At 48.0% G+C, this 26,283-nt stretch overlaps 2 protein-coding genes and 1 long non-coding RNA gene across 6 annotated transcripts in view; 2 read left to right on the top strand and 1 right to left on the bottom strand.

The window, feature by feature from the left end:
- The window catches only part of CACHD1 (cache domain containing 1), a 90,337-nt gene extending 87,089 nt beyond the window's left edge, over nucleotides 1-3,248 (top strand). The window contains exon 27 of the mRNA XM_063406906.1: nucleotides 2,858-3,248. Within this exon, the coding sequence (XP_063262976.1) occupies nucleotides 2,858-3,096 (239 nt within the window). The 3' untranslated portion in view covers nucleotides 3,097-3,248. The remainder of the gene's footprint in view (nucleotides 1-2,857) is intronic.
- A 6,320-nt stretch (nucleotides 3,249-9,568) lies between these two features.
- Nucleotides 9,569-15,358, bottom strand: LOC134555378 (uncharacterized). 2 transcript variants are annotated; one of them, XR_010081416.1, is made up of 4 exons: nucleotides 13,919-15,358; nucleotides 10,847-10,933; nucleotides 10,108-10,377; nucleotides 9,569-9,689 (listed from the first exon to the last, which is right to left on the bottom strand). It is a non-coding gene; the product is annotated as an uncharacterized LOC134555378 (long non-coding RNA). The 2 variants fall into 2 exon arrangements; XR_010081417.1 differs by having other exon boundaries at nucleotides 9,569-10,377.
- RAVER2 (ribonucleoprotein, PTB binding 2) overlaps nucleotides 13,246-26,283 on the top strand; it is a 31,050-nt gene continuing 18,012 nt past the window's right edge. Inside the window, exons 1-3 of one of the 3 annotated variants that reach the window (XM_063406902.1) lie at nucleotides 13,246-13,725; nucleotides 22,755-22,821; nucleotides 23,742-24,211. In XM_063406902.1, the coding sequence (XP_063262972.1) occupies nucleotides 13,570-13,725; nucleotides 22,755-22,821; nucleotides 23,742-24,211 (693 nt within the window). In that variant the 5' untranslated portion in view covers nucleotides 13,246-13,569. The remainder of the gene's footprint in view (nucleotides 13,726-22,754; nucleotides 22,822-23,741; nucleotides 24,212-26,283) is intronic. The other 2 variants (XM_063406904.1, XM_063406905.1) reach the window with 2 other exon arrangements.

The raw sequence follows: 26,283 nt of genomic DNA, 5'->3' as shown, positions 1-26,283 counted from the left end.
TGTCCCTGCAGCAGGCTGGGGGCTCCTGTCCCTGCAGCAGGCTGGGGGCTCCTGTCCCTGCAGCAGCCTGGGGGGCTCCTGTCCCTGCAGCAGCCTGGGGGGCTCCTGTCCCTGCAGCAGCCTGGGGGGCTCCTGTCCCTGCAGCAGCCTGGGGGGCTCCTGTCCCTGCAGCAGCCTGGGGGGCTCCTGTCCCTGCAGCAGCCTGGGGGGCTGGGGGGCTCCTGTCCCTGCAGCAGGCTGGGGGGCTCCTGTCCCTGCAGCAGCCTGGGGGGCTCCTGTCCCTGCAGCAGGCTGGGGGCTCCTGTCCCTGCAGCAGGCTGCCTCTGGCAGGGCAGACAAGGCTTTGCTCCTGCTTGCTGTGACTCGGTTTGTTCTGGTTTGTTCTGGTTTGTTCTGGTTTGTTCTTGTTTGTTTTTGTTTGTTCTTGTTTGTTCTTGTTTGTTCTTGGTTTGTTCTTGGTTTGTTCTTGTTTGTTCTTGCTTTGTTCTTGTTTGTTCTTGTTTGTTCTTGTTTGTTCTTGGTTCGTTCTGGTTCATTCTGGTTCATTCTGGGTGTGTTCTGTGTTCGCTCTGGGTTCGTTCTAGGTGTGTTCTGGGTTTGTTCTCGGTTCGTTCTGGGTTTGTTCTCGGTTCGTTCTGGGTTCATTCTGGGTTCGTTCTAGGTGTGTTCTGGGTTCGTTCTAGGTGTGTTCTGGGTTTGTTCTCGGTTCGTTCTGGGTTCATTCTTGGTTCGTTCTCACTTTGTTCTCACTGGGGTTCTCCGCATCCTCCCGAGGGGCGGCTCTGCCCTCTCGCCCTGTGCCAAGGCAGCACCCAGGGAATGGCTGCAGGTCAGGGAAAGGTTCTTCCCCTGAGGGAGCGACAGGACAAGGGGAATGGTTCACACTGGAAGGGGGCAGGATTGGAGCAGAGGGTAGGAAAGAATTGTTCCCTGGGAGGGTGCCCAGAGCAGCTGTGGCTGCCCCTGGATCCCTGGCAGTGCCCCAGGCCAGGCTGGACAGGGCTTGGAGCAGCCTGGGACAGTGGGAGGTGTCCCTGCCCTGGCAGGGATGGGATGGGATCATCCTTAATGTCCCTTCCAACCCAAACCATTCTGGGATTCAGTGATCTTCCAGCACCTTTAAGCAAACGCTGGGCACCATTGGGCTCAGGGGGGTGGGATGTGTCTCCCCTGCCCTAAGACTAAATCTCCTTAAATCTGGAAAGCTGCTGGAAGGGTGTAATGCTGTTGACTCATGAGGAGGCTTAATTTATTAGCAAAAGAAGAGGAGGAGGGCTAGACAGGGCAGTCTGCAAGCTGTCAGCTCTGCAGGGCTGGGGACCTTCCAGCAGACCTGGCCCAGCACTAATGGCATTGGGACAGGAAACCCAAAGGCCAAAGCCTTGCAGCGTGGAGGAACAGATGTCTCCTAGACAATCTTGCTCTAGGAGGAATTACCCTGGATTTGGGCTGAGATTACCTGTGCTGAGGCAGATTTGCCAGATTAACGCCCCCTTTGCTCCTTTTCCTGCAGTCCCCGCAAATCCTTCCCATCTTTTAGTCATCCTGGGTTAGCAGGGGAGCTGTCTACCTCCATCTGGAATGGGCACTGCTATTTTTAGTTTCTGTAATTCCATCTTCTTCAAAGGGCTGCCGAGGCTTCTTCCCCAATTCCTCCATGCCAGCTCCAAGCCGTGACTCAGAGCATGGGAAATGGGAGGCAGCTCTGGGGCCTGCTATTTTTTACCTCCCTCCTTTTGGGTGTCTCCAGCTGAAAACCTGACTGAGATGCCCAGGAGAACCAGGGGCTCCTCAGCCTTTAGCCCTTGTTTCTTGAGAAGGATTTATTTCCAATTTAAGCAAGATCTTTCTTCCTTTTAAATATCATTTGGTTTTGCATTTAGAAATGCTGAGGGGGAGTTGTTTGCCCTGCAGCCTGGTCTGAGTGGGACCAGCTGGTTTGGATAAATCCAGGGTTATATCTTAACAGATTTTTTGGGGGTGGTATCTTTTATAGTATCTTCTAACATATCTTTGATGTTTTGGTTTGAAATCAGTGCCAGCACTTCTGTTGTTACAAACTGTTGAACACGTGGGTGCTGTCACTGTCTGGGGTGGCACAAACCACACGTCCCCAGAGCTTTGAACCAGAGGTGATGGCAGGGAAGGGGATCCGGAGTGGACTTACAGGAGAGGCTGAGTCCATTGGGCTTTTGTTTTGTTAATTAGGGAAATTGTTTTATTCCCTCTGAAAGTACTCTGTGTTGATTCCATGAAGGTGCCCAGCCAGCCCTGGGAATTCTGAGTGGCAGGGAAAAGGATCTGTTCGAGACATGGAGAGGATGGGTTTGTTGGGGTTTGTTCTGTTAATTAAAATAATTGTTTTAGTCCCTCTCTAAGCCCCCTGTGTGTGATTCCATGAAGTTGCCCAGCCAGCCCTGGGAATTCTGAGTGGCAGGGAAAGGGATCCGTTAGAGAAAAGGATGAGTTTGTTGGGGTTTATTCTGTGAGGAAATCCTGTTATTCCCTGTCTTAGCTCCCTGTGTTGATTCCATGAAGGTGCCCAGCCAGCCCTGGGAATTCTGAGTGGCAGGGAAAAGGAATCATACGATAAAAGGATGAGTTTGTTGGGGTGGGTTCTAGGAAGAGAACAGTTTTATTCCCTGTGTTGATTCTGTGAAGGTGCCCAGCCAGCCCTGGGAATTCTGAGTGGCAGGGAAAGGGATCCGTTAGAGAAAAGGATGAGTTTGTTGGGGTTGGTTCTAGGAAGGGAACAGTTTTATTCCCTTTCTTAGCCCCCCGGGAAGGATTCCCAGCCAGCCCTGGGAACCCTGAGCACACAGCCCTGCTGCTCCTCACTGCTGCTGTTTCTTGCCAGGCTACAGCACGATGAGCCCGCAGGAGGACAGCGAGAACCCCCCCTGCAACAACGACCCGCTCTCGGCCGGCGTGGACGTGGGCACGCACGACGAGGACCTGGAGCTGGACACGCCGCCGCAGACGGCCGCGCTGCTGAGCCACAAATTCCACCACTACCGCCTGCACCACCCCGCCCTGCACCACAGCCACCACCTGCAGGCCGCTGTCACCGTGCACACCGTGGATGCTGAGTGCTGAGGGCACTGTGGCCACCGCCTGCAGGCTGTGACACTGGGGACAGCACAGCCACCACCTGCAGGCCGCTGTCACCGTGCACACCGTGGATGCTGAGTGCTGAGGGCACTGTGGCCACCGCCTGCAGGCTGTGACATTGGGGACAGCACAGCCACCACCTGCAGGCTGTGACACTGGGGACAGCACAGCCACCACCTGCAGGCTGCTGTTACCGTGCACACCGTGGATGCTGAGTGCTGAGGGCACCACGGCCACCACCTGCAGGCTGTGACATTGGGGACACTGCAGCCACCACCTGCAGGCCGCTGTCACCGTGCACACCGTGGATGCTGAGTGCTGAGGGTGCCACGGCCACCTGCAGGCTGTGACACTGGGGACAGCACAACCACCACCTGCAGGCTGCCACAGCCACCGCCTGCAGGCCGCTGTCACCGTGCACACCGTGGATGCTGAGTGCTGAGGGCACTGTGGCCACCACCTGCAGGCTGTGACACTGGGACAGCACAGCCACCACCTGCAGGCTGCTGTCACCGTGCACACCGTGGATGCTGAGTGCTGAGGGTGCCACGGCCACCTGCAGGCTGTGACACTGGGGACAGCACAACCACCACCTGCAGGCTGCCACAGCCACCGCCTGCAGGCTGTGACACTGGGGACACCGCGGCCACCGCCTGCAGGCTGCCACAGCCACCGCCTGCAGGCTGTGACACTGGGGACATTGCAGCCACCACCTGCAGGCTGTGACACTGGGGACAGCACAGCCACTGCCTGCAGGCCGCTGTCACCGTGCACACCATGGATGCTGAGTTCTGAGGGTGCCACTGCCACCACCTGCAGGCTGTGACATTGGGGACACTGCGGCCACCGCCTGCAGGCTGTGACACTGGGACAGCACAGATGCCACTCCAGAGCCATGGGACTGTGCTGCTCCCCAGGGACAGCCTCACAGGCTTCCCCACCCAGCTGAGGCAGCAGAGCTTTGCAATTTTACAAATGTGAGGTTGGCTCTGGCCTGGAGACGTGCTTGATGGATGGACCTGCCAAACCATGGAGACAGATGGAGCAGGAGGCACGTTAGACCTCCAGGAACAGGGATGGGAGCTCATCCAGCAGCTGGAGTTTGTTGTGCTGAGCCAAGAGCAGAGACAGAGCTTCAGGAGCCAGAGATGATTTGGTTTCCTTAACTGGAAGAGCAGGAATCTGCAGCTGGAGAGCCCAGCAGTGCCAGACAGAGTGGGGCAGGCTCTGGCACCTCTGCAGGTGGAACACTCCCAGCCCACGTTGCTGTGCGGGACCCGGGACAATGCATCTCAAGATTTTTAAGTAAAGGATTATTTTTCTACTATTTATTGAACTTGAAACTTTGGGGGGAGGGAGGGGAGAAAACCTGTTAGGGATTCTCAACGAGTACCACGTGCATTCTGTGCTGGGGAAGGGAAAACAGCGTTCCTGAGGAGCTGACCTTCCTCCAGTGCCCCACTCTGCAAAGGGAAAATGAAGAAGCCCTCTCTGCCTCGGTGTTTACATTAGGATTGCTTTCTTTTCCACACTTGTTTCCTGTCAATATTACAGCCTGATTTCTATTCCAGTATTGTCTTCCTGTTTGCAGAGGAGAAATCCTGTACTCTGTTAGTGAAGTTGGGAGAATTCTGCCCAGAAACTTCTCCACCTTTATCTCTTCGCTCATCCTTAAAGGATTCCTGTGTGGAAGTAATAAAGAATTTCTTTAGCATTAGTTACCAGATAATCCCAGATGGAATCTGTGCCATTCTTCTGTTTCCTTAGACCACAGGTAGGGATAAACCAGTGTTTTGTACAACTTGGGTTACTGTGGAAGAAACCTTGAAACCATAACGAGAAGCTGCTGCTGTTTGCTGGAATTTTAACCTTGCTTGGTAATTCAGAGATTAATCAATGTCTACAACACAGGGCATCGTAATTATCAATTAGTTTTCAATCACAATGTTGTATTTTAGATTCACATTTTGTGATTGCAAAGATATCAAGCCGTTCTTGCACTGTGCATATGATAAACATCCATTTATATGTAGGTTTTTTTAAAAAATACTTGTTTTAATTAATATGGTACTTATACTGTATTATGTAAAAAATTGGTTCTTAAACAGTACAGTAAAATAACTCTACGTGTGATACCAGGATACCCCTTTATACTATGTATAAAATGAAAATCTCTAGTGAAATAAACTGTATATAAGTGTAGATCTGTGGAGAGGTGGCTGCACTGAAATGATTCTGCCTCAGTTCCCTGAAAATTCACTCCAGTTCCTCCAGTTCTATCAACAACCTTGAGAAATCTAGACTTTAAACATGAATGACAGAACTGATGGCAGCTTTAAAGCCTTTTTTGGCTGATTGGTCATTATTTGGGAAATGACCATTTCTGGAAGTGGTCAGCCACTGCTTGGAGTCACCAAAGCAAATAATTTAAGGGTTTTATTTTCCTGATCCTCTCCTGGAACCTCCGTGGCTTTGGATTTGCTGTTGTGCCGTGTTTGTGCAGGATTTGGTGGAGGTTTTTGCTGAGCAGGCAGTGCAGGAATGCACTGAGCCTCTGCTTTGTGCCCTCAGAGCTGTGCTGCTGATGCCCTGGGTATCAGCCAGGCTGGGATTCCTTTCCAGCCTGGAATCCAAACTCATGCTGCTGCTTGGATACCAGGGGACAAAAAAAAATTGTTAAAATGTGTCAGAAATATCATTAATAGCCACGTCCATTGGGAAAAGTCATCATGTTCATTACTTGAACTACAGCATTCCTTCAGGGAAGAGCTTTTTTGCCAGCAGAAGGTGCTTGCAGGGTTCTCTTGCAGCTCTGCCAGGAACACAGGAGCTTCCAGAGCCTCTTGGAACAGCTCTTGGAAATCCAACAATCCAACAAAAGCTTCTGCTTTTGCCTTAAAAGCTTTTCAAGAGCTTCTCCTCGCTGCTGCTTCATCTCTTTTCTCGTGGGATGTACAAATGGACTGCACAGCCCTGCTTCTCCTGATGGGAAGAGCCCGAGCTCTTGCTGGTAAAAGGGATCACAGGGAAAGCTGATTTCCAGGGGTGCCAAATGCCAGCTGCAGTGCTGGCACTGACCTGTCCCAGCAGAGTAAAGGGGGTGCTGCAGAGACTCCCCTGCTGATAATGGATCTGATTGGGTTCATGAGGAGCTGCTCATTTTTATTGCCTCAGTTCTGCCATGGCCTTCCCTTCCCTCCCCAGCATTATTTTACTGTGTTGACTGAGGAGCAAGATCATAAAAGGAGCAGTTAAACCCTGGATCCTCCTTCCCTAGAACTGATAAGATTTTATGGCCATTAATTTTCCACTTATTTCATTTTCCTGACATAGCTGTGGTAATTTCCTGTAGGTTTTCTTTCATTGTCCCAACAAAAAGAAAGGTTCTTTTAAAGTGAAAATGAGCATTGCCTTTAGTTTGTGCTCATGAATGTTAAATTGACTCGATGCTTGGAGTATTTGAGATCTGCCAAGTGTATGGATTTTCCTATATCCAAGGAACCATGGAGAAGCATTTCTGTGGGCAGAATATATTGATTGCAAATGCATTAAGATTTTTTTAATTATTATTATTTTTTATTTATGCTATTACCTGGCTAAAAAGCGTGAATTGTAAAGCCTGGTACAATTTACCCATGAACATTTCATAAGGGCACTTAGGGCATGAAATATTATCTTTATCCTTGCCCTTGGCAAGGACAGGGAAGGGAGGATGGATGGGAATTCAGGAGACGCTCACATGCAGCAGGACTTGTGACTATAACTGGGCAAAGGGAGATCTCTCAAAGGCTTTATTCTGTCGAGTGACCCAGAAATGGGCAAGAGGACAGAAAGTGGATTTGTCAGAGGAAAAACTACGGGAGTAAGCTGGCAGCAAATATGGAAAAGGAGAAAAAACTGGGATGCAAAAGTCCTGGATCTGAGAGAGTGCAGGTAATCCAAAAGGCTTTTGGTGAGTTCCAAGTTTAATTTGCAGCGTTCCCAGCTCTTGGCTGCCCATTTCAGTTGTTTGTAAAAGAGATTCCCAGCTATGGCTGGGGTTTTCAAAGGAGCCTGCTCTGGGCTGTCAGCGATGTTTGGAATATTAATTCCTGCAGCAGTTAACTCGGGAACCATCGGATTGTTCTGCTGTACAAACCCCCCTTTGCCAGGCAGCCTGAGTGGGCAAAAGGAATGTCAGTGCCATGGAATATTTCATATTCCTGCCTGGCAGCCCTCGGGCTGATGAGAGGTGATGATTTTGTGCTCTGTGTTCCAAGATGAGCACGGAAGGACCTTGGCCCAGAAGGGCTGGCGTTCCTGGGGCCAAGGCTGCAGTGGAATTTGGACAAGAGTGAAGTTCTCCAAGCCCTGCCTTGCCAGTGAGGTGCCAGGCAGGGCTGGGGAGGGTGCCAGCCCTTGCCCAGAAGCCCTGCTGGTTCCTCCTGGGAGGGGATCCCATGGGATCCCTTTGGAACAGCCACGCTGGGAGCAGAGCAGTGGGAATGTGATGGCACAGGCAGAACACGGCTTGGATCTGGAGGTTTTCTTCAGCTCAGAGGGGCCTCTTCTAAATGCTGTGGAAAAAATGATCCCCGGGCTCGTTTCTGTGCTCGAGCTGCCCTGGAAGGAGCAGTCTTTGTTTGCTCTGGGTTGTTTTTGGTTTTTGGGCAAATCCACAGTTCAGCACTGCCTGAGCAAGTGCCCTGTGCTGGGGTTGCCTCTCCCGGGGCCACTGCAGTGACAGCAGGAAGGGAATGTGCTGGCCAAGGGCACGGGGCAGAAGGAATCCTTCCACCCCACCTTCACCTGGCTCTGGAACAACTCCGTGGAAAAAGGGAACAGCCCCCAGAAGTGCTGAGTCAGCCCTTTCCAAAGGCACTCTGCAGGAAAAAATGCAGGGAGGCGTTGGCAAGGCCTGACAAATCTGGTGGTCTCTCCTTAAATCCCCTTGAGCCATCAGACTGCCAAGGATTTCCAGTTTGGCCAATGCTGACGGATTTTTCCAGCTCTAAAACTCTTCCAGTGGCCCGAGGCAGTGAAACTGGGCGGGTGCTCCGGGATGGGCTGGCACAAACTGGGAATGCAGCAGAGCCCCAGAGCCTCCTCCTCACTTCCCAACACCCTGACACGTCCTGAAGCTGCTCCCATATCCATTCTCCTGGCATAATTCATGCAAATCACATGCAGGATTAAAGGTCGAGTCATTAACGTGAGCTAATTGCTGTAAAATAATAATAACAACCTCCTTAATAACGGGTTTATTTCTGTTGCAGCTGGACCAAGGAAATGTCCATAAACAAGGCAAAAAGGCTCAGCCAGGGAACCTGGAAAACAGGAAAGGGATGGATTTTTTTTCACTCTGAATGTGGAGAAATCCAGCTCAGCACATTGGGTGACAGTTCCTATGGAAACCTTTTATAACTGAGCAGCAGAACGTTTGAAAGCCTCATAAATTTTTTGGGGAATGTTTCTCTTGCGTTACCTCCTTTAGGCCAGCTTTCCACATTGAGCGAGCTTTTTCCATGTGTAACAAGGTTTTGAGGACAAAATATTGGGGGAGTGCTGGAAATTCCAGGCTCTGCTGGCAGGGAGAAGTCATGGCCTGGTTTATCTTCTCCAAACAAATTGTTGGTCCCATGCCTGCTCCCTCCCAGTCCATCCCAGCTCCCCAGTTAATCCCAGCACATTTCCTCCAGGTTTATAATTAGCCAGATCCAAGGGGCAGCAATGGAGATGTGTGGATTTACCCTGTGGAATGCTTTCGTCCCCAGCATTATGATTTCCCTATTTTTTTGGTGGTAAATGGTTTTGTAATTCCCTGTGAATTCTCGCTATTGGTTTCCAGTTCCTAGAAAATTGGTGCTTTTAGGGAATCTGAGACTGAATTGTTTGGAATTCCCATTTGCAGCACATTCATGGGCTGGCCAATAAAATACTCCTGCTAGGAATGTGGGGCTGGACCTGCTTTTGCCAGGAATCCAGGGAACATTTGGATGTTTTTTAATACTAAAATTGCCAAAATGCTCTTGGTGCCAATAAGTAATGACTAAATTTGAAGCTGAATGAGGAAAAATAAAGCCTGTGTGGGAAGAATGGTGATTTAAAGCAGGGAGGGCATGGGTTCAGGAGAAAGTGCTGCAGAGGTTCCCCTGTGAATCTCTAGGCCATTTATTGAGAATTGTATTTGTTTGATCTCATTTTCCTTTGTTCTCAGTTATTATTTGAGAACTTGCCATTGCTTTGTGGTGTTTATTTTAAGATTTACTCTCTTTTTTTTGCTGCCTTTAACCGCAGCCACAGAGATCTGCTAATGATGCATGGGGCAACAAAGGTTTGAAATTCTGCTGCAGAGACCACAGGTCCCAAAATAGCCCATTACAGCAGAGGCCAGTCATGATTTCCTTGCAGGAGTTACTCACTTTGTAACTCACAGCTCTGAACTCTCCCACCTTTTCACTGTTTATTTGCAGGCCACTGAGTTGAGGAGTGGAAGGAAGGAGAAGCTGCTCAGCAGGCTGATCCCAAGATAATCCATCATTCCCAAACTCACAGCCAGCAGGGTCCACTTGAAACGTCTGGCAAAGAGTTTTTTGTGCCTGTGTGGAAGAACAGCAGTAAAGAAACATCCCAAGTTTGGGCATGTCACGGAATGGTGCACTGAGAATGCCAAAAGTATTGGAATTTGTAGGGGCAAAAAGGATCAAGGAACTCCTTTTGCACCTCTGGTGTATTTTGGATGCAGTGTGTATTGTGAGGTGATCGTCACCAAATTAATTATTGGTGTTGAAAATGAAATCTGCATCTTTTGGATTCAGAATCTCAGTGTCCTGATGAAACAACGGGAGCAGGAGCAGTGGGACAGCAGGGGCAAAAGGGGGTGGCACTGTTGGTGTTGTTGACATGAAGTGGTGATGGTGATCCATTATTTTCATGGAATATGCAGCAGCTGATTCCACATCCCCCTGCAGGAAACATTTAATTGTTTAATTTCTCTTTCATTAAGCCATCACTTACCTAAAGAGCTCACAGATGAATTCCCAGTGCCTCAAATCCCTGGAATCTCAGGTGGGTCTTGTATCCTGCAGATGTTCTCAGTCTGGCCTTTCACTTTATGTGCACAGATCTGAATTTGTTTGTACTTTTGGATGTAGAATCCCAGAAAATCCCAGAATCCTGGACTGGTTTGGGTTGGGAGGGACCTTAAATCCCATTTCATTCCACCCCTGTCCCATGGGCAGGGACACCTTCCTCCAGCCCAGCCTGGAAAATTGTTCCTGACTGCACCTGTAATTCCAAAAGAATGTTGGGAATTACAATTCTAACTCACACTCATTCCATAAAAAAATATAAAATATATATAGCTGGTATGGCTTCAAAGCTGCAGAAGCACAGGGAAATTTATCTTTTTAGGAGAGCTACAAATGCAGCTGCAGGGGTTGGGTACTGGGGTTGGATATTATCTTAATTAGCAAGGGTTTTAATGAAATAAATTATTACAAGGTGGTTTATCAGTGTGACAACATCAGGGCAGCAGCACAGCTGAAGTTACACTGGACTGTTCTATTTTTTAATAATGCTTTTTGCTTTGCAGCAATATTGAAACCCAGTGAAAGGGGTTAGGAAATGGAAAACTGTTTAGATCAGAGCAGAAACGGGGAGGGTTTGGTGTGGAAGCTCCAGAAAAGGAGCCAAAGCCATACAAATATTTAATGGCAAACTGTAATCAACAGGAGGAAATTCCTTAAGGAAATACCTGCATGCCTTGGCTCAGCATCCTCTTCCTCCTGGAACAGCTTTTTTTTGTTTTTTTTGGAAGCCTGATATCACCTGGACATGAGCACTGGGGGGAAAACATCAATACTTTGACCTACAAAATACAATATTTTAAATATCTATCCCTAACCAAGAAAAAAGAAATTTATTTCTCTGATATCTTATATATTCTCTGAATATATTCCTATTTTCTAGAGTTTCTCTGGAACTATTTACTGCAGGAGTTTTGTTTGTGCCATTAACATCAAACTATTCCTTTCTGAATTCTTTCAGCAATGCACTTTAAATTTGAATAACTTAAATTCAGGGATGCCTGCACCCCATCAAAAAAAGACCAGAAAAAGGCAATTTTTGAGGAGGAAATTTCTGTAGGTAGAATTAAAGACACTGGTTAGAGGTGAAGCAGTGTCCACCTTCAAACTGGAAAATTAATGGTAAAATTAATTTTACTGCTTCAATTCCTTCATTAGCATCACTAAATTTTGTGATGTTTGAGCAGATCCATCATTTCTGGGATAACAGCTTGATCTGGTGATAGTTTTTGAGGAGATATTACATGTTTCAGTATTCCTAGGAGAAAAGTGTTCCTTTTCCATCATCCCAGAATTATTTACATCCCATAATCAATGAACCCTTCACCCTCTTATTTCCAATAATTTTATTTATTACAAATAATCCAATATTGAAAAAGGAGGAACATTACCTGTTTGAGGAAAAAAAATAAGAGAAAAGGAAGCCCTTGAACAGAAGCTTGTCAGCTGTCAATTTTTAAATAATAAACCAAAAATCTCTTTGATTTCTGTAGCTTTAGAAATCATTTTAGAAGTAATGAAAGTCCAAGATACTTTGTATCCTTAACTTGTTTTGGTTTGGGCTAAAGCAATTTCTAAAATAATGTGTTTGGTGGAGTTTTTTAATCTGTAACTGGTAGTTAAAATAGCACCTTGAACCTAGTCAAGAATTATCCATCAGAAGTAGATTTTCTTGATAAGAATAGTTAAATACACCCAATATAACTCCAAGAGTTCTTCCAATTGCCTTTTTAAGACTCTTTATGTTTCAGGTCTGGATTCTCTTTTGCCTGTTCTTTGTGGTTGGCCTCGTGGCTAAAAATGGCTACAAATATTTAAATTATTCTTCACTCATTTATAGCAATGATGACAACGTTAAGGGCTAAATTTACTGTGTTGTGAATGACATTGCAAGGAACTATGCTGGAGGAAAAATGGATTTTCCAAGAGAACAACCTGTTTTATTTTTTAAAGTGGGTGCTGACTGGGTGAAATGTCTTTATGGACAGAGACTTCATGGAAGGGGAAAATTATTTTATAGCGATTCCATGAAATATTGTCCTGCTGTTGTGATGCTGGGCTCCTTTTTCTGGCAGGTCACAGCCCTGTGCCTGGCCCTGTGTCACCAGCACAGCATCCAGGTGCTGTTTTCCCCATTTCCGTGGATTTTAATTAGTTTGCCACATTCCTGATGAGGAATAAAGCTGGGACAGGATCACTCTGGGCCATTGTGCCTGCTGATCTCCAGTGGAGTTCTTGGGTTTACCTGGGATTAGAGGTTGGACTCGATGATCTCAGAAGTCTTTTGCAGCCTAATTGATTCTGTGGGATTTCTTTATTTCATTGCTGTTCTGTTTTCAGTCTCTCCGGGTGGATCTGTATCCCAGGAAGGTGGCAGTGATGGGGATTTGGGGAACGATTCCTGCTGGGTGACAAAGAGGGACAGTGCCCTTGGCTTCCATCAGGATGGATCCCGGGGCAATTCCCCTCACAAGAGAGCCCCAGCTCTCCTCCAGAGCACTCAAATCCTTCCCAAACACCTTCTGGAGATGTGCTGCTGTGGGGATGGAGTGAGGAGAAGGGCCTGAGGGTGCACAATGAGCTGTCCCCGAGCCAGCAGAGTGTCCCCGGGGACAAGAGGCCCGTGGGGTCCTCGGCAGAGCACTCCCAGCAGCTCAGGGGTGATCCTGCGCTCTGCCCAGCCCTGGAGGCTCCTCTGGAGAGCCGTGTCCAGCTCTGGATCCTCAGCACAGCAGGGACAGGAGCTCCTGGAGCTCAGCAAGGGCCTGGAGCATCTCCATGCCCAGGAAAGGCTGAGGGAGCTGGGGCTGCTCAGCCTGGAGAGGAGCCCCAGTGAGAGGGGCCCTCAGCCCTGGGTGTCCCTGAATGTCCCTGAGTGTCCCTGGGTGTTCCTGAGTGTCCCTGTCTGTCCCTGAGTGCAGGGAGGGTCAGGGCAGGGCCCAGGCTCTGCTCCAGGCCCAGCAGTGGCACCAGAGGAACGGGCAGGGACTGAGCCCAGGAACTCCCCCTGCACAGGAGGCAGAACTTCCTCACTGTGCGGATGATAGATTATCCAGACAGGCTCTGCAGTCTCCTCATTGGGGATGTTCCAGGCCCGTCTGGACACAGCCCTGTGCCATGTGCTCTGGGATGACCCTGTTTGAGCTCGGACCCGTTGTGTGGAATTGCCGCCGCCTTCCCCTTCATCCCGCACACCCCCCGGAGCTCCGTTACGGGCAGCGCCGAGCCCGCCCCGAGCCTGCAGCGCTGCCCGGGGCTCGGCGGGCCGGGGTCCGGCGGCCGTGAGGGGCCGTGAGGGGCCGGGCCGGGGCTCCCTCAGCTCCCCCGGGCGGGGCAGGGCGGGGGCGGCCCCCGCGCCGCGCTCCCCCCGCGCTCCCCGGCGCGCTGCAAGATGGCGGCGGGAGCCGAGCGCGGCGCGGCGGTGCCCGCGGAGCCGCCGCCGCTGAGCGCCGAGGAGGTGGCGAGGAGGCTGGCGAGCACCCGCCGGGAGCTGGGCAACCGCCGCAAGATCCTGCTGCGGAACCTGCCGGCCGAGAGCAGCAGCCAGGTACGGCCGCCGGCGCTGCCCGCAGCCGCCCGGCGGCGTGGCGCGCTACCGCCCGCGCCTCAGGCGGGGGCCGGCGGCGGGGAGGGAGGCGCGGGGCAGCCCCGGTTCCCCCGCGGGGCTCGGCGGCCGCGGGGCTCTGCCTCTCCCCGGCGCTGCCCCGCACGGCGCCGGCGGTGTGGGGCGGCTTTGTTACCTGCGGAGAGCCCCGTCCGCGCCCGCAGCGGGGGCCGCGCCGGGCTGGCCGGGCGCCGCTCGCCGGGGAGCGCCGGGGTCGCGGCCCGGGGCGGGAGGGGGCGAGGCGGGGGCTCGGTGTGGGGCGAGCGGGTAACGGGAGCGGGGAGGCGGCACCTGTGTGCGCACAGGTAGGGCACTGCAGCACGGCCGCTTTCCGGGCGGCATCGGGGCGGAAAAGGCTTCCAGGATGGCTCTTTTTATTTTTATTGTGAGGTGAGCCAGACGTAGAGAGGGAAAGCGGTTTCCCGAAGTCTTGACGGTGGTTTAGGAAAATTCCGCTCAATTTGCTGCTGTTGGTAGGGAGATGATCGCTGAACTCTTCAACCGAGTGCTGTGAGTCAGATGCTGAGGTGATTTAGCTGCACAGTCACTTCCCCAGCTCCGAACACACAACTTGATGCACGAGTATTTAAAAAAAAAAAAAGTAACTGCGGCTTTTGTTGTGCTCTGCTCCTCGTCTGCCTTCCCCCCTCTAAAGCACAGGTGGTTTTACTACCTGCGGGTAAGAGCAGCACGTGCAGACTCTCAATTTCTGCATAACTCCGGCAGAAAAAAGGGACTATTCATTGTGGAGAGGCTCTGGAGCGCTGGCTGTAACCCGAGCCGCAGCCCCCAGCTGGCCGCTGCACTTCTGCTGTTTTGTTCTCGGTCCGCCGTGCCTCTCTGGCCCTGCTCGAGCAGGTTAAAAGTTTAGAGATGACAGCTCTGGTAGGCGCTTTAGGCACCTCTGCTCCTCGCAGCCTGGTCAGCAGCAAGCTCGCAGCTTGCTAATCTTGGTCTCTTGGCGAGGCGGCGGTGTTGACAGAGAGGGCTTTGCTGGTGTGTCAGCAGATGCTCGCTGCGGATGGCCGGGACAGGAGCGCTCCCTGACACTCCGCTTGTGTCCCTTGCTCCTTGCAGGTCTTTTATGGATTCCCGTGGGGGAATTCATCTCTCTGGAACCTTTGGAGTTTGGCGTTGCTTGCTCAGTGTGTGCTACAGGGAGATAGCAACCAACATTAAGGTCAAGTTTGGCAGCCACGGAGTTTTCTGGAAGTTTGTCTTTTTGTTTTGATGGCTGAAGAGCAGCACTAAGATGCCTTTTCCTCCTGTATGTTGGGTTCTAATGTTGCCCTGAACACCATGTACAGATCCTAAAATGCACTTTATGAACTGTCATTTTAATTTTTAACATTGGTGAGCAACTGATGGTGGTAATAAAGTCAGAAGATACAGAAAGTTTCTGTCCCGGCGCAGCTTTGGAAAGAAGTATGTTTGTGGTCAGGCATGTTAAGTCTACCCGTGTATTTGGCTGTCATATACTTCCAAAATTACTATGAAATTTAACATTTCTTGTTGCCAGCTAACACTCGTGGTACACACGGGTTTGTCTTTTGTTTTCTCCTTGAAGTCATTGGTGAGCCAAGTAAAATCAGATAAGCTGTTTCTGACCTGGCTGGTTTTATTCTCTGTCAAGAGGGAGATGAACATCACTGAAATGCAGCCAAGTCTCCCAGAATAGGTCTTCATAAATGTAACTATTCATCTCTGAGCATTGGGGTGTTGGCTTTGCTGCCATTTGTTGTTAGGTGAAGAGAGAGGCCAAGATTTACCAAAACAGTTATGAAGTGAAAAATGCCTGTTCTGCTGACAGAGAGAGAGATTGGTGGAGACATTCACTTTTGTCAGAAAAGTAGGGGAAAGCTTGATTTTTTAATATGAAGTTATATAACGAATATAATTCCACTGCCAGTTGTAGCTACATATTAACTTTGTTATTGTACTTGCAATCTGCAATTACCCTTGGAGCCCCACCTGTGTTAAACTAAATTTCAAAAAATAAATTACTCTTGAGGCCACAGAAGAAATGTCCCTTGGCCATGAGGTTTCTGAACCAGAAACGGGTTTGCAGTCTTGGAAACCAAACAGAGCTCAACCTGCAAATTGATGCCTGCAGGATCAGCGTTTCTTCAGGCAATTCTCTCATCACAGCCGTGGAGAAAGGATTTTTTGTGGCAGGTCTGTGGTAAACAGTTCACATCTTCACTGCTCTTGAAGGCAGTCTCCATTTGCTGTTCACTTGGCAGGTCTGTCAATGTTGAGCTCTTCCAGAGCTGCCAGGTGGTTCCCCAAATTCATCCTCACGGGATTCCTCCAGCACAATATCAAACGTGTGGTGTGATAATGACCTAGACATGGCCACAGGCTGTTGCTGACCTCTCCAAATGCTCAGATCTTTGATATCTGTAGCAGTGACTGTGCCTTAAAGGCAAATTCAGTACTGAGGGTGGAGCAGGATCACGAGAGGCTGCCCTGTTCTCCATGGAGCTTCACTGGGATACGTGCTTGGAGCAGGGATCCACTCTGCTCCTGCAGCCTTGGCAGATCACACTCCTCCAATTTCAGCTCTTCTGGAGTGGGGAAGTGTCCTGTGCTCTTAGAGCAGTGATTTTATGGCTCCATTAGGGCAGGGCAGTGATGTGGGATGTTCTGCAGGAGGATTGTCCCTCGGTGTGTCCTTTGGAGGAGCAGCAGATCGTGAGGCTGTTCTTGTCAGCATCCATGGCCTCTGAGGTGGTGGTGTGGTCAGACTGGTGTCTGCAGGAGGAGTCTTTGCCAGGAGACTGAAAAGGGAGCGTGGCTGTAGTGATTCCTTTCATCGTGCTCAGTGCTGGGCAGTGGAGCAGGCATCTCTTGGATTGCCCTGCTGTGTGTGCATCTCCTGAGCCCCATCCCTGGTCCACCATCCGTTCCTACAGCCAGGAACACGGTCCCATGGGCTGCTGTAAGAGCAAAAATTACAACCAGAAGGTCTCTGGAACAACCCTAAAACTGTTCCAGTGCTCTGCAGGAGGAGACCTGCTCTGGGCAGAGGGAGGGAGGGAAACACCACCTTCCTCTCTCCCTTTCTCCTAAAGAGATGCCAAGAACTTCAGGATGACCAGAATGGAAGTGAAGTTGTACCTCATTAAACAGGAGGTTTTATTTTGAGTTTGTTTTGGTTTCACCCCAGCCAGCAAATGAGCACCACACATCCACTTCTTCACTTCTTCACTGCTCTGGTGCTGGGGAGAATCAGGGGGAAAGAAAAGCTTGGGAGTTAAGGACAGTTTCATTATTGAAGCAAAATAAAACATATCTAAATTAATATAAGCCTAATAATACTAATATTAATTGTAGCAAGAAGGAATTAAAGCCAAGAGAAACAAGTGATGCCCAGTGGGGTTGCTCAGCACCCACTGAGTGATGCCAGCTGCTCCCAGTTTACGTTCTGGGCATGACATTGTGAGGTGTGGAGCATCCCTTTGGCTTTGGCTCTGCTCCCTCCTGGCACTCCGGGCACCTGTGCATGGGGAACTGGAAGGTTCTTGGCTCAGAGCAGGCTCTGCTTAGCAACAACTGAAACATCCCCCTGTTATCAACATTAATCTCATCCTAAAGTCAAAACAGAGCACGGAACCACTAAGAACAAAATTAGTTCTGTCACATCCCAAACCAGGAAAGTGGTAATTACCATTTGCATTTTTTCTGTAAGTACCCCGTTGGATTAGAATAACTGATTTTGGTTTCCCCCAATTCAGTTTTCTTTTTTTTCACTGTTAGTGGTTCCTTATTCATGGCTGATGAACTTCCACAGGGGCAGTGGCTCGTCACGGGGACACCATCAGCAGACTCTGATACCAGGACACCAGTTCCTATCCCATGGCAAGATTAGACCTTGGGTTATTTATCTTCTTTTGCTCATCACTACTGAGATTTGTAGCCAAATCTCCAGTGTTCTGTGCCAGGATCAGCTGCCCAGCAAGGGCTGGTGGCTTTTTGCTTCCCCTCTTTGCAGGTAAAGAGAGGATGCTGTGGAGATGCACTTGCTCCCAGACGTTTTTGGTTTGGTTATCCCTAAATGCCAACAAGTCACAGTTCTACAGAATAAACCCAGTGGAGGGGACGCTCTACTGGGATGCAGGACATGCAGCAAAGTAGGGCTGGTTAATTATTTTAACACCCCGTGGTTCTCCTGGCATGGGACAGGATCCAGAGCACAATAAAACCCCGAGGTGTTGATACCAACCCAGTACAGTCCACCTGGGATTGGGATTCATTTGGTGCTTTGGAACCTCGTGGACCCATTCAGGTTTTTTCTCTGCTGTCTGTTCCTATCAAAGGCCAAATCACTGCTTAGCGTGGTGCTGTTCCTGGTGGGGTTGTGGCATTTTTTCCCTTTCTCCGTGGCTTAGCCGTGATTTTTCCTTGTTTGCTGGAAGGCTCTAATGAGGTGTGATGATTTGAGGAAGGGCTCTCTCCAGTCTGTTGGATGCCAGACTTTCTTTAAGCAGAGGGGCCTTTGTGTTTTCATTACTCCTGTCACACTGCCTGAACATGAAAGGCACATTGTGCAGAGGGAGCAGCTCTCATGCCTTAGGATGGACATTTAAAAATTTTCTTTCTTACTTTTCTTTTGCTTTGAGCTCTTGCTCTCTCAAGTTACCTCTTTCTGTGCCTTCTCCCTCTTTCATTTAGCTCTCACACCACCCAGTATACCCAGGATGATGGAATTGATTTCCAGTCCCATGAAGATCCTCTTACCAACACTCCCAAAGGTCTCTGCGAGATCACAGGAAAAAGTTTTTCATTCCACTGAGAAATTGTTGCTTTCCTGTCTTCACATTTTCTTACGTTACTTCACTAAAGTTCTTTGAGAGCTCTGATCTTACAAAAGTGAGAGAATGGATTCCCAAACACAAAGGTTTGCCCCAAAAGCAGTTCATGGCCTGGATTGAGGCTTGAATGCATTTAATTTTGAATGGTTTCCTGGTGTGGGACTGTGGAAATGAAGAGGGGATGAGCTGAGCAGGAGCTCTGGGACACCCCTCAGTGCCGGCTGTTCCTGGGCAGGTCAGCATCTCCTCATCTCACCCGTGATCCTCCTGCTTTGCTCCTCTGGGAATTTCCTTTAACTCAGCACTGAAAACCACCTGGAAACTGGGAACGAAGAGGCGTGGGGAGCCCAGTCTGCCTGCAGTGCTACTTCTTAGGGGCATTTATCCAGCAATTAATGAAAATTTGTGGCCCTCCTACCTCTCTGATCAGGAGATGGTTAAAATTGCACTTTGCATCAGTCCTTTTGGTTTTTTATTAACCCTCTTGTTGGTGCTGAGTGCCGCACTTGCTCTCCAGCAGAGCTGTGGGTTTTCCCCTTAGTCACATATTATTTCAATATTCTCTTATTTACTATTTATTATTTGTTTAATATCTGCAGTGAAACCCATGTGTCATGTCATGAACTCAAATATTTAGCAGTCTAAAATCTGAATCAAATGAACACCTCATTATATCATTTTGTAAATGTAAAGCTTTTTTTCTGAGAACTTCTCTTTTTCCTGTCCTGCCTGCACAAATGGAACAAAGCCTTTTTCAGCTGTGGGATGATTTAAAACTTCTTGGTTAGCCAAGTAACTACTTTAAACTTAATTGATTCCCATTTCAAGGATATTCGTGTGAAGTTCAGGCCTTCAGCTGCTCAGTGAGAGCCAAGTCATAGACCAGGCTTGGAGAGTGTTTGTATTGGAGACTTCCCTAAAGCTCGCTGCAGAAATCTGGCCAGGCACCCTTAGAATTGTTAAATATTCTGTTGCCAGAATAGCACAATTATTACATTTAATATCCAGTTTGGTTTTACATCTAGAGAGAGAACAGTGCTTGAGTTTGATGTAGGCTTTGTATACATTATTATATATTTTTTTATGTATTGTTCCACGTGAGTACTGAGAATTTCTTGGACATTTTTTCCTTTGCACTGTGAGTCTGGATAGGAAAAGATGCTTTTATTACAAATAAACCACTGAGCTTTACTAATGTAGTAAATGTGCCCATGAGTGAGTCCCTTTCTCATTTGTGTTTAAACAGTGCAGGTACTAAACATAAAGATTCTCTCTAAGGAATTCTTAGATCTCTCTAAGGAATTCTGAGGTGCAAGTCACAAATTGATAATAAGTGCTGAAAACTCAGCTTCTCAGTTTTTCTGCCCAAGAGAGGACAGGGCAAGAACTGAAGTATTTCAAGACCACATTTGCAGTAGTAGATAATACAGTTTTTTAAAGGATAAAGAGTGATTTCTCTTAAACTCCTTTTATTATATTCGATTCTGCTTTTTCTACTAATTTTCTCCTATGACCGATGATCTCCTAGTTACAATTTTAATTTGTATTACAAGATTATCTGCTTTTAAAGCTGTAAGGGGCTGCAGAATAGCTGTGCTTTATTGGTTGTATTTCTGTTCCAAGAGCACAAAATCCTGGAATGGTTTGGGTTGGACCAGATAGAACTCCTTAATATTTTATTGTCAAAATCTGCTTTGTCCAGTGTGTGACACTCAAGCCTTCAGCATGTTGGTAAATATTGGTGTTGTTTATAGGATGTTTAATGTCCTGTGTTTCATGAAGATTACTGTGGCAGTTGCCAGTCAGTTTTTGTGGATTAATTGGTTTGTTAATGAGGAAAAGCCCTTCAGGAGGAGCGGTTTTGTTGGGGAATGTTCAGATGCGGATGTTGGAGCGTGGACAGGGAGGTGGCACTGGGGCTGCTCAGGTGTGGTGCCACTCTGAGTTTACTCCTGCGTTACTACAGCTCGGAGTTGAGGGCAGTGCTGAGGGGGCTGGGGGTGCAGGAGCTCCCTGGAGCAGCATTCCCTGTTTGTTTCTCCGTTCTCAGGGAAACACCCCCGTGCTTACATTCCTCAGCAGAGCATCTACCTGCCTTGGCTGACCCCGTCCTCCTCCAGGGTGAACATTCCCTCCTGGCCAGTCCTGCAGAGCTGAGTCGTTCCCGTTGCTTTCCCTGACACTCCTGAGCTGTGGGGAGGGAAACTGGGACAGCACAATGGGAGCTCTGTTCCTTCCTTTGCTCCAGACCTGAGTGCTGGGAGATGGTGGAGATGAAGTTTACAGAATTAGCAGAGAAATCTCAGTGTAACACAGATGTTCACAGCTGTTTCACTGAAAGGAGTACACGTTTTCTGACCCTTGGCAGGGAGTGTTTTATCTTTGTAAATCCTCAGGAACGGTGTTTATGTGAGAAATGCTTTCACTGAAACTCTGCACAACCCCAGTTCCACAGGTGAAGGTCTCAGCCCTGCCAAGAGTCCACAAGAACCAGAACCTTCCTGGAAGAACCCTCTGCACAAACCTGGCAGCATTGGCAGCCACCTGTGGAAATGTGTGTTAAAATATTTACCGGATTTCTATGCTTAAATCTTTTATTTTGAATCTCCCTTATATTCTCATCATTTTTTATACAAGATCTCATAATTATCCCCCAAAGAGTTGTTCAATAGCTGGTTTTGCTCTCCAAGTTTCAGGCAGTTACTGGGAAATCATGTGGAATCATCTGATACACAGATGACTTTCAAAAGAGTGTTCAGAGCTGTTTGAAATCCTATTTCCTGCTACCTGATCATCATATAAAACTTCCAGTGTTGCTCTTGTAAAATAATACAGGAAATCAAAAGGTAAAATATGTCCCTCTTTTTCTGAGTGGCACAGAAACAATGTGTTGGAGTCTTCAGTGGCACAGCACAACGGAGCTCACAAACTGTACAGAAAGTTTCTTTTCAGTCTCTCACGTCTGAGAATGAACCTCCCAATCCTTGTTTGAGAGGTGTCCTGACTCACATCCCCTACCTGGCTTGAATTTTGGGCATTTCTTGCATTTCAGAAACCCCATCCTCATCACACCTTATTCCAGGACGGGTGGTGGCTGGAGAAATGCTGCCATGTTTTATTCATGCAGTGTTTGACAGCTGTTAAATAGTGAAACCAGAGATTGGTGCTCTCTTGACTAAAAGGTGTGCACCTGATACCCCTCCCAGAGAACCCAATTAACCTTTAGGCTCCACAGATTGAGTTACCAAACTGGCACCTACACTTAGCTGCTGAAAATCAGCTGCAATTAAACTTTCAGACAGGGCTGGGTGATTATTTTGCTTGCAGAAATCATCTTGCACTCTTGTGCATGGGATTTATCCAGCTAAAATAATGTAAATATCCAGGTTCTTACTCCTCGTTTTTCCTTGGGGTGGTGAATGTTCATCTCTGCCTTCTCACCACTGAACTGACAGTAATTTGTGGGGTTTTGGGCCATGTGCACCTTGGATTTTTTGGGAATATCTCAGCAAACTCCTCTTAGACTTGCTCTTACTCACCCCTCCTCTCTTCCCATTAATTACTGGGAGCAAATAACACTCTTGGGATTGATTCTCTGTTGAGCAGCTGTGCAGTAATTGATAGAGGATACTTTCCAGGGGGTACTCTGGCCACAATTATCTGCTGGCTGAAAGAATATCCATTATTAAGAGTGAAAATCTATTAAAGTGAACTTGAGCAGGAAACTAAAGCAACTGTTGGGGTTTGGGGCAGCGTTGTGCCCCAAAATTTGGTGACGTGATGCTGCCAGTGTTCCTTGTCCATGTGGTATTTTAGATATGCCAGTTGTACTTCAGAGAAATGGAGAGGGCTTTGCTATTTAATGAGCTGTGATGTTATTTGTCTTTATCAAAAGACAGTTACAGGACGCCCTTTTGTGTTTACATGACCCCAGAGAATGAAAAGTAAATTAATCAAATTCAGCAAGCCAGTTTTATACGTGACGTAAAAACATTGCTGCAGCAGTGTAACCAACCCCTTTAAAAACAAATACTTATCAAGGGTTTCTATGGTGAAATTTTCTGTTTGTTGGGGAAGTTTTTGGTTTTGTTTGAAATGAGGATGAATTTACACACTTGCTTATTTCTGTGATGTTACTTGGGTTCTTCTCCCTTGCAGGAAATCCACGAGTTGTTCAAGGATTATGAAATCAAGTATTGTTATGTGGACAGGAATAAAAGAACAGGTGAGAACTTAAAAATTTCATTTATTTCAGTTTTGTGAGGAACATCATGTGCTGTGTGTGAAGTCACGGGCTGTCACAGCTTGTCTGGTGTCCCTCAGTGCCTTTTTTGTCACCTTCTACTGAAGCCAGTGAAAGTTGGAAACTTTCTGGTGCTGATCAGAGGTTTTTTGGTTCACTCTGGTCTCTCTCAGGAGTATTCCACAGTGAGTGTCCCTTTGGGACAAAGCTGACCTCAGCTGGCTGAATTCCTTTGGAAAATGGTTCCCGAATCTCTCTTGGACAAACCACACGTGCCTGAGAGGAGAACCTGCCCAGCTCCAGATGCATTTGCAGTTTGCTCATGTCAGGAAACACTTTTACCCTCTGAGGGTCACCCAGCACTGTTGTGGGTTGTCCAGAGGGGTGTGGAATCTCCATCCCTTGGGATCCTGGGAGCCGTCTGGGTGACCAGAACAGGCTGGACAAGAGGCCCTCAGGAGGTCCTTGCCACCCTCATCCCGTTTGGGGATTGTGTGAAATGCTTTATGGACTGAAAACCCCAAAAAAAGGTCTGTTCACCCCAAAGTGAGAGCTTGTGGATGTTGTCAAATCAAAGAGATTCCGTAGAATCTGTGATGTGTTGACTTCAGTGGAATATTTAATTCAGTAAATAATAGTCTGCTAGTAGAATATTTCATTTTGTTCCCCAGACACACAGTTTGGTTGGGTTCCAAGCAGTGAAGTTGTGTGCATCACAACACAGTCACCTCTGCAGTTAATTGCTCCTGGTGTTCCACTGAGAATCCCAGATTTTAGACATTATATATAATATATGCCATAGATTTATTGTGTCTTTGGGGTAGACCTGTGGTTTCAGGGGAGGGGGAGGTGGCTGCAGATGAGCTGGGGTAGGTGATGTCCCTGCTCCTGCTCTCTTGCAGCGTTTGTCACCCTGTTAAACGGGGAGCAGGCCCAGAGCGCCATCAGGAAATTCCACCAGCACTCCCTGCGGGGGAAGGAGATCTCCGTGCAGCTGCAGCCGACGGATGCTCTGCTCTGCATCACCAACCTGCCCCTCTCCCTCAGCATAGAGGAGTTTGAGGAGCTGGTGCGTGCCTATGGCAACGTGGAGCGGTGTTTCCTGGTGTACAGCGAGCTCACCGGCCGCTCCAAGGGCTACGGCTTCGTGGAGTACATGAAGAAGGACTCTGCTGCCAAGGCCAGGCTGGAGCTGCTGGGCAAGCAGCTGGAGGAGAGCACTCTGTTTGCACAGTGGATGGATGTCAACCAGCTGACCACAAACCTCATTCACTCCAAGTGCCTTTGTGTGGATAAATTACAAAAAGACTGCGCTGATTCCAAGGAGCTGATCCAGGCGTTCTCCCTCAAGTACAAACCTGTGTTCTGCCAGGTATGTTGGATTTCTGTCTTGTGGAAGACCAGGGTTGGGACTGCAGTTCTGCCTCTCTTCCCTCTTGCTGTCTTCCAGTTTTATTTTTGCTTTAATCACTCGACTGTGCGTGTGCACAGGGATGGGAGTGGTGATGCTGAGCTGCTCTGGGTGTGCAGTGTGACCCGTGGTGTCTGGGAATTCCACAGGACACCACTCCAGGGAAATGCCAGCAGAATGTCTGGAAGGCATCCCCGTATTTACTGAAAATTTCATCATTTTCTGAAATAATTTCATCATTTAATAATGATAATTATTATAAATAAATTTATCATTTGCTGAAAATAATATGGGGTTTGAGAGCTTTCAAAGTAAACTTTGCTGCAGGTTTACTGCTCAAAGAAAGCCAAAGTGTGTGAATACCACAAGTGCAACAGTTCAGATGATGCAAAATACATCATATAATGAATATATTAATATTTAACATGTTTTTCCCTAACTGAGGGAGATGCAGGCTTGGGTTCTTGGGTGTTGCCAGGGATAGAAGTCCCATCTTTGGAAAGCTGGGAAGCACAGAAGAGACGGATCCTTGCCTTTGTAATGCAAAGGTTTCCTTCTCATCCTCATGGCTTGTGAGATGAGACCACAAATAAAAGTGGCACAGACAGATCTTCATGAACAGGCAGCAGAAGGAAATCTTTCCTTGTACTCATGCAGATTGCAGTCGCAGGGTTATTTTTTGGTTGGATTTTTCCCTGAAGTCTCTTGGAAGGCTGCTCAGGGATCAGCCCTGGGATGAGCACCCAGAGATTCCCAGCATGTGGAGCAGAGGATCATCGGGATCTGCAGCCTGACCACCTGCAGCCTCTCTTTTCCAGCACCACTAATTTGTAGCTGGCCAGAGTAAATCTTAGATTTACTTGATCCAAATACACCAGGAGATGAATAGGTTGGAATTATCTCTTCCCAGAAAACCCCCATTCCTGGCTGTTTTGATCTCGAGCCTGGGAATGTGTCTGGCTTCAGCCTCACCTCACTGATGCCTAAATTAAGGAGCTCTTGTTCCCGTTATTTTCTTCCTGTAAGAAGATATTAAATGCTGCACTCAAGTCTCCTGCTCAATCTTTGTTTAATTAGCTCAACAGATTGATCCTTTTAAGTCTTTTCCTTCAGGGTTTTTTTTCCAGCTGTCAAATAATCCGGGGGCTGTTATCAGCTCCCCCAACAATTTTTTACCATCCTTTAAAAAGTCTGAGCTTCAAAGAATAACAGACTTCTTGTGGAAGGATGGCCTTCACTGACAGAGCTTTGCTGTGCAGTTAGAGGCACTAAAAATTGACTTTTTACCTGTTTAAATCGTAATAAACCTTGGGTCACACTTGGTGTGGGTGAGGAGAGTGTTTGTCTGCGTTAGGTCAGTAAATATTCCTGTTCTTATAAAACACAGGAGGGTGGAGGGAGGAAAACAAATAGTTCAGATTTAATAGGTGAAAAGGGGAAGAAAATGGGGAGAAAATTCATTATGGGTTTAGGAGTGAGCCTGAAAATTGAGGGCAAAGAAAGGAGGAGGAGGAAGACCCAAGAAAAGGTGGAAAAAGCAAAGAGGAGGGGATGTGGTGGGTACAGACAGAAAAACTGGGAGAGGACAGGGCAGCAGAAACCTCAGTGTGGGGGAATTTCTATAGACAGTGACTAAGAAAAGTATTTTTTTTCTGGAAAACTTTAATGTAGCTCTTGTGGTGCTGCCATGGCTTAGTTCTGCTGGGAGCTCAGGCAGTATTTCATCAAGTGGATACAATCCTTTGCCCAAAATTCTTACCTGGACTCATGAGATAAACCCTGGGTTATTTCATCTTATTCCAAAGTTACCATTTTTTAAAATCATTTTGATTTCTCCTCCATTGACAACAGAAATGTTCTGTCAGGAGGAGGTGAAGCTAAATACTCACACATGGATATTAGGAAAAATGTGTTTTGTCCTTTGTTTCAACAAAATGGACCAGAAAATCTCATTTTTTTCTTCTGTCAACTTTAAATTGTCACTAAAAGGTCTCCACCCTTACCTGGATAGGAATTAAGAGCTCTTTTTCAGT

Source organism: Prinia subflava, chromosome 10 (assembly GCF_021018805.1).
Source record: "Prinia subflava isolate CZ2003 ecotype Zambia chromosome 10, Cam_Psub_1.2, whole genome shotgun sequence".
NCBI classification, from domain to species: domain Eukaryota; kingdom Metazoa; phylum Chordata; class Aves; order Passeriformes; family Cisticolidae; genus Prinia; species Prinia subflava.
Note: the sequence above shows the minus strand (reverse complement) of the source record. Positions and strands in the feature narration are given on the sequence as shown.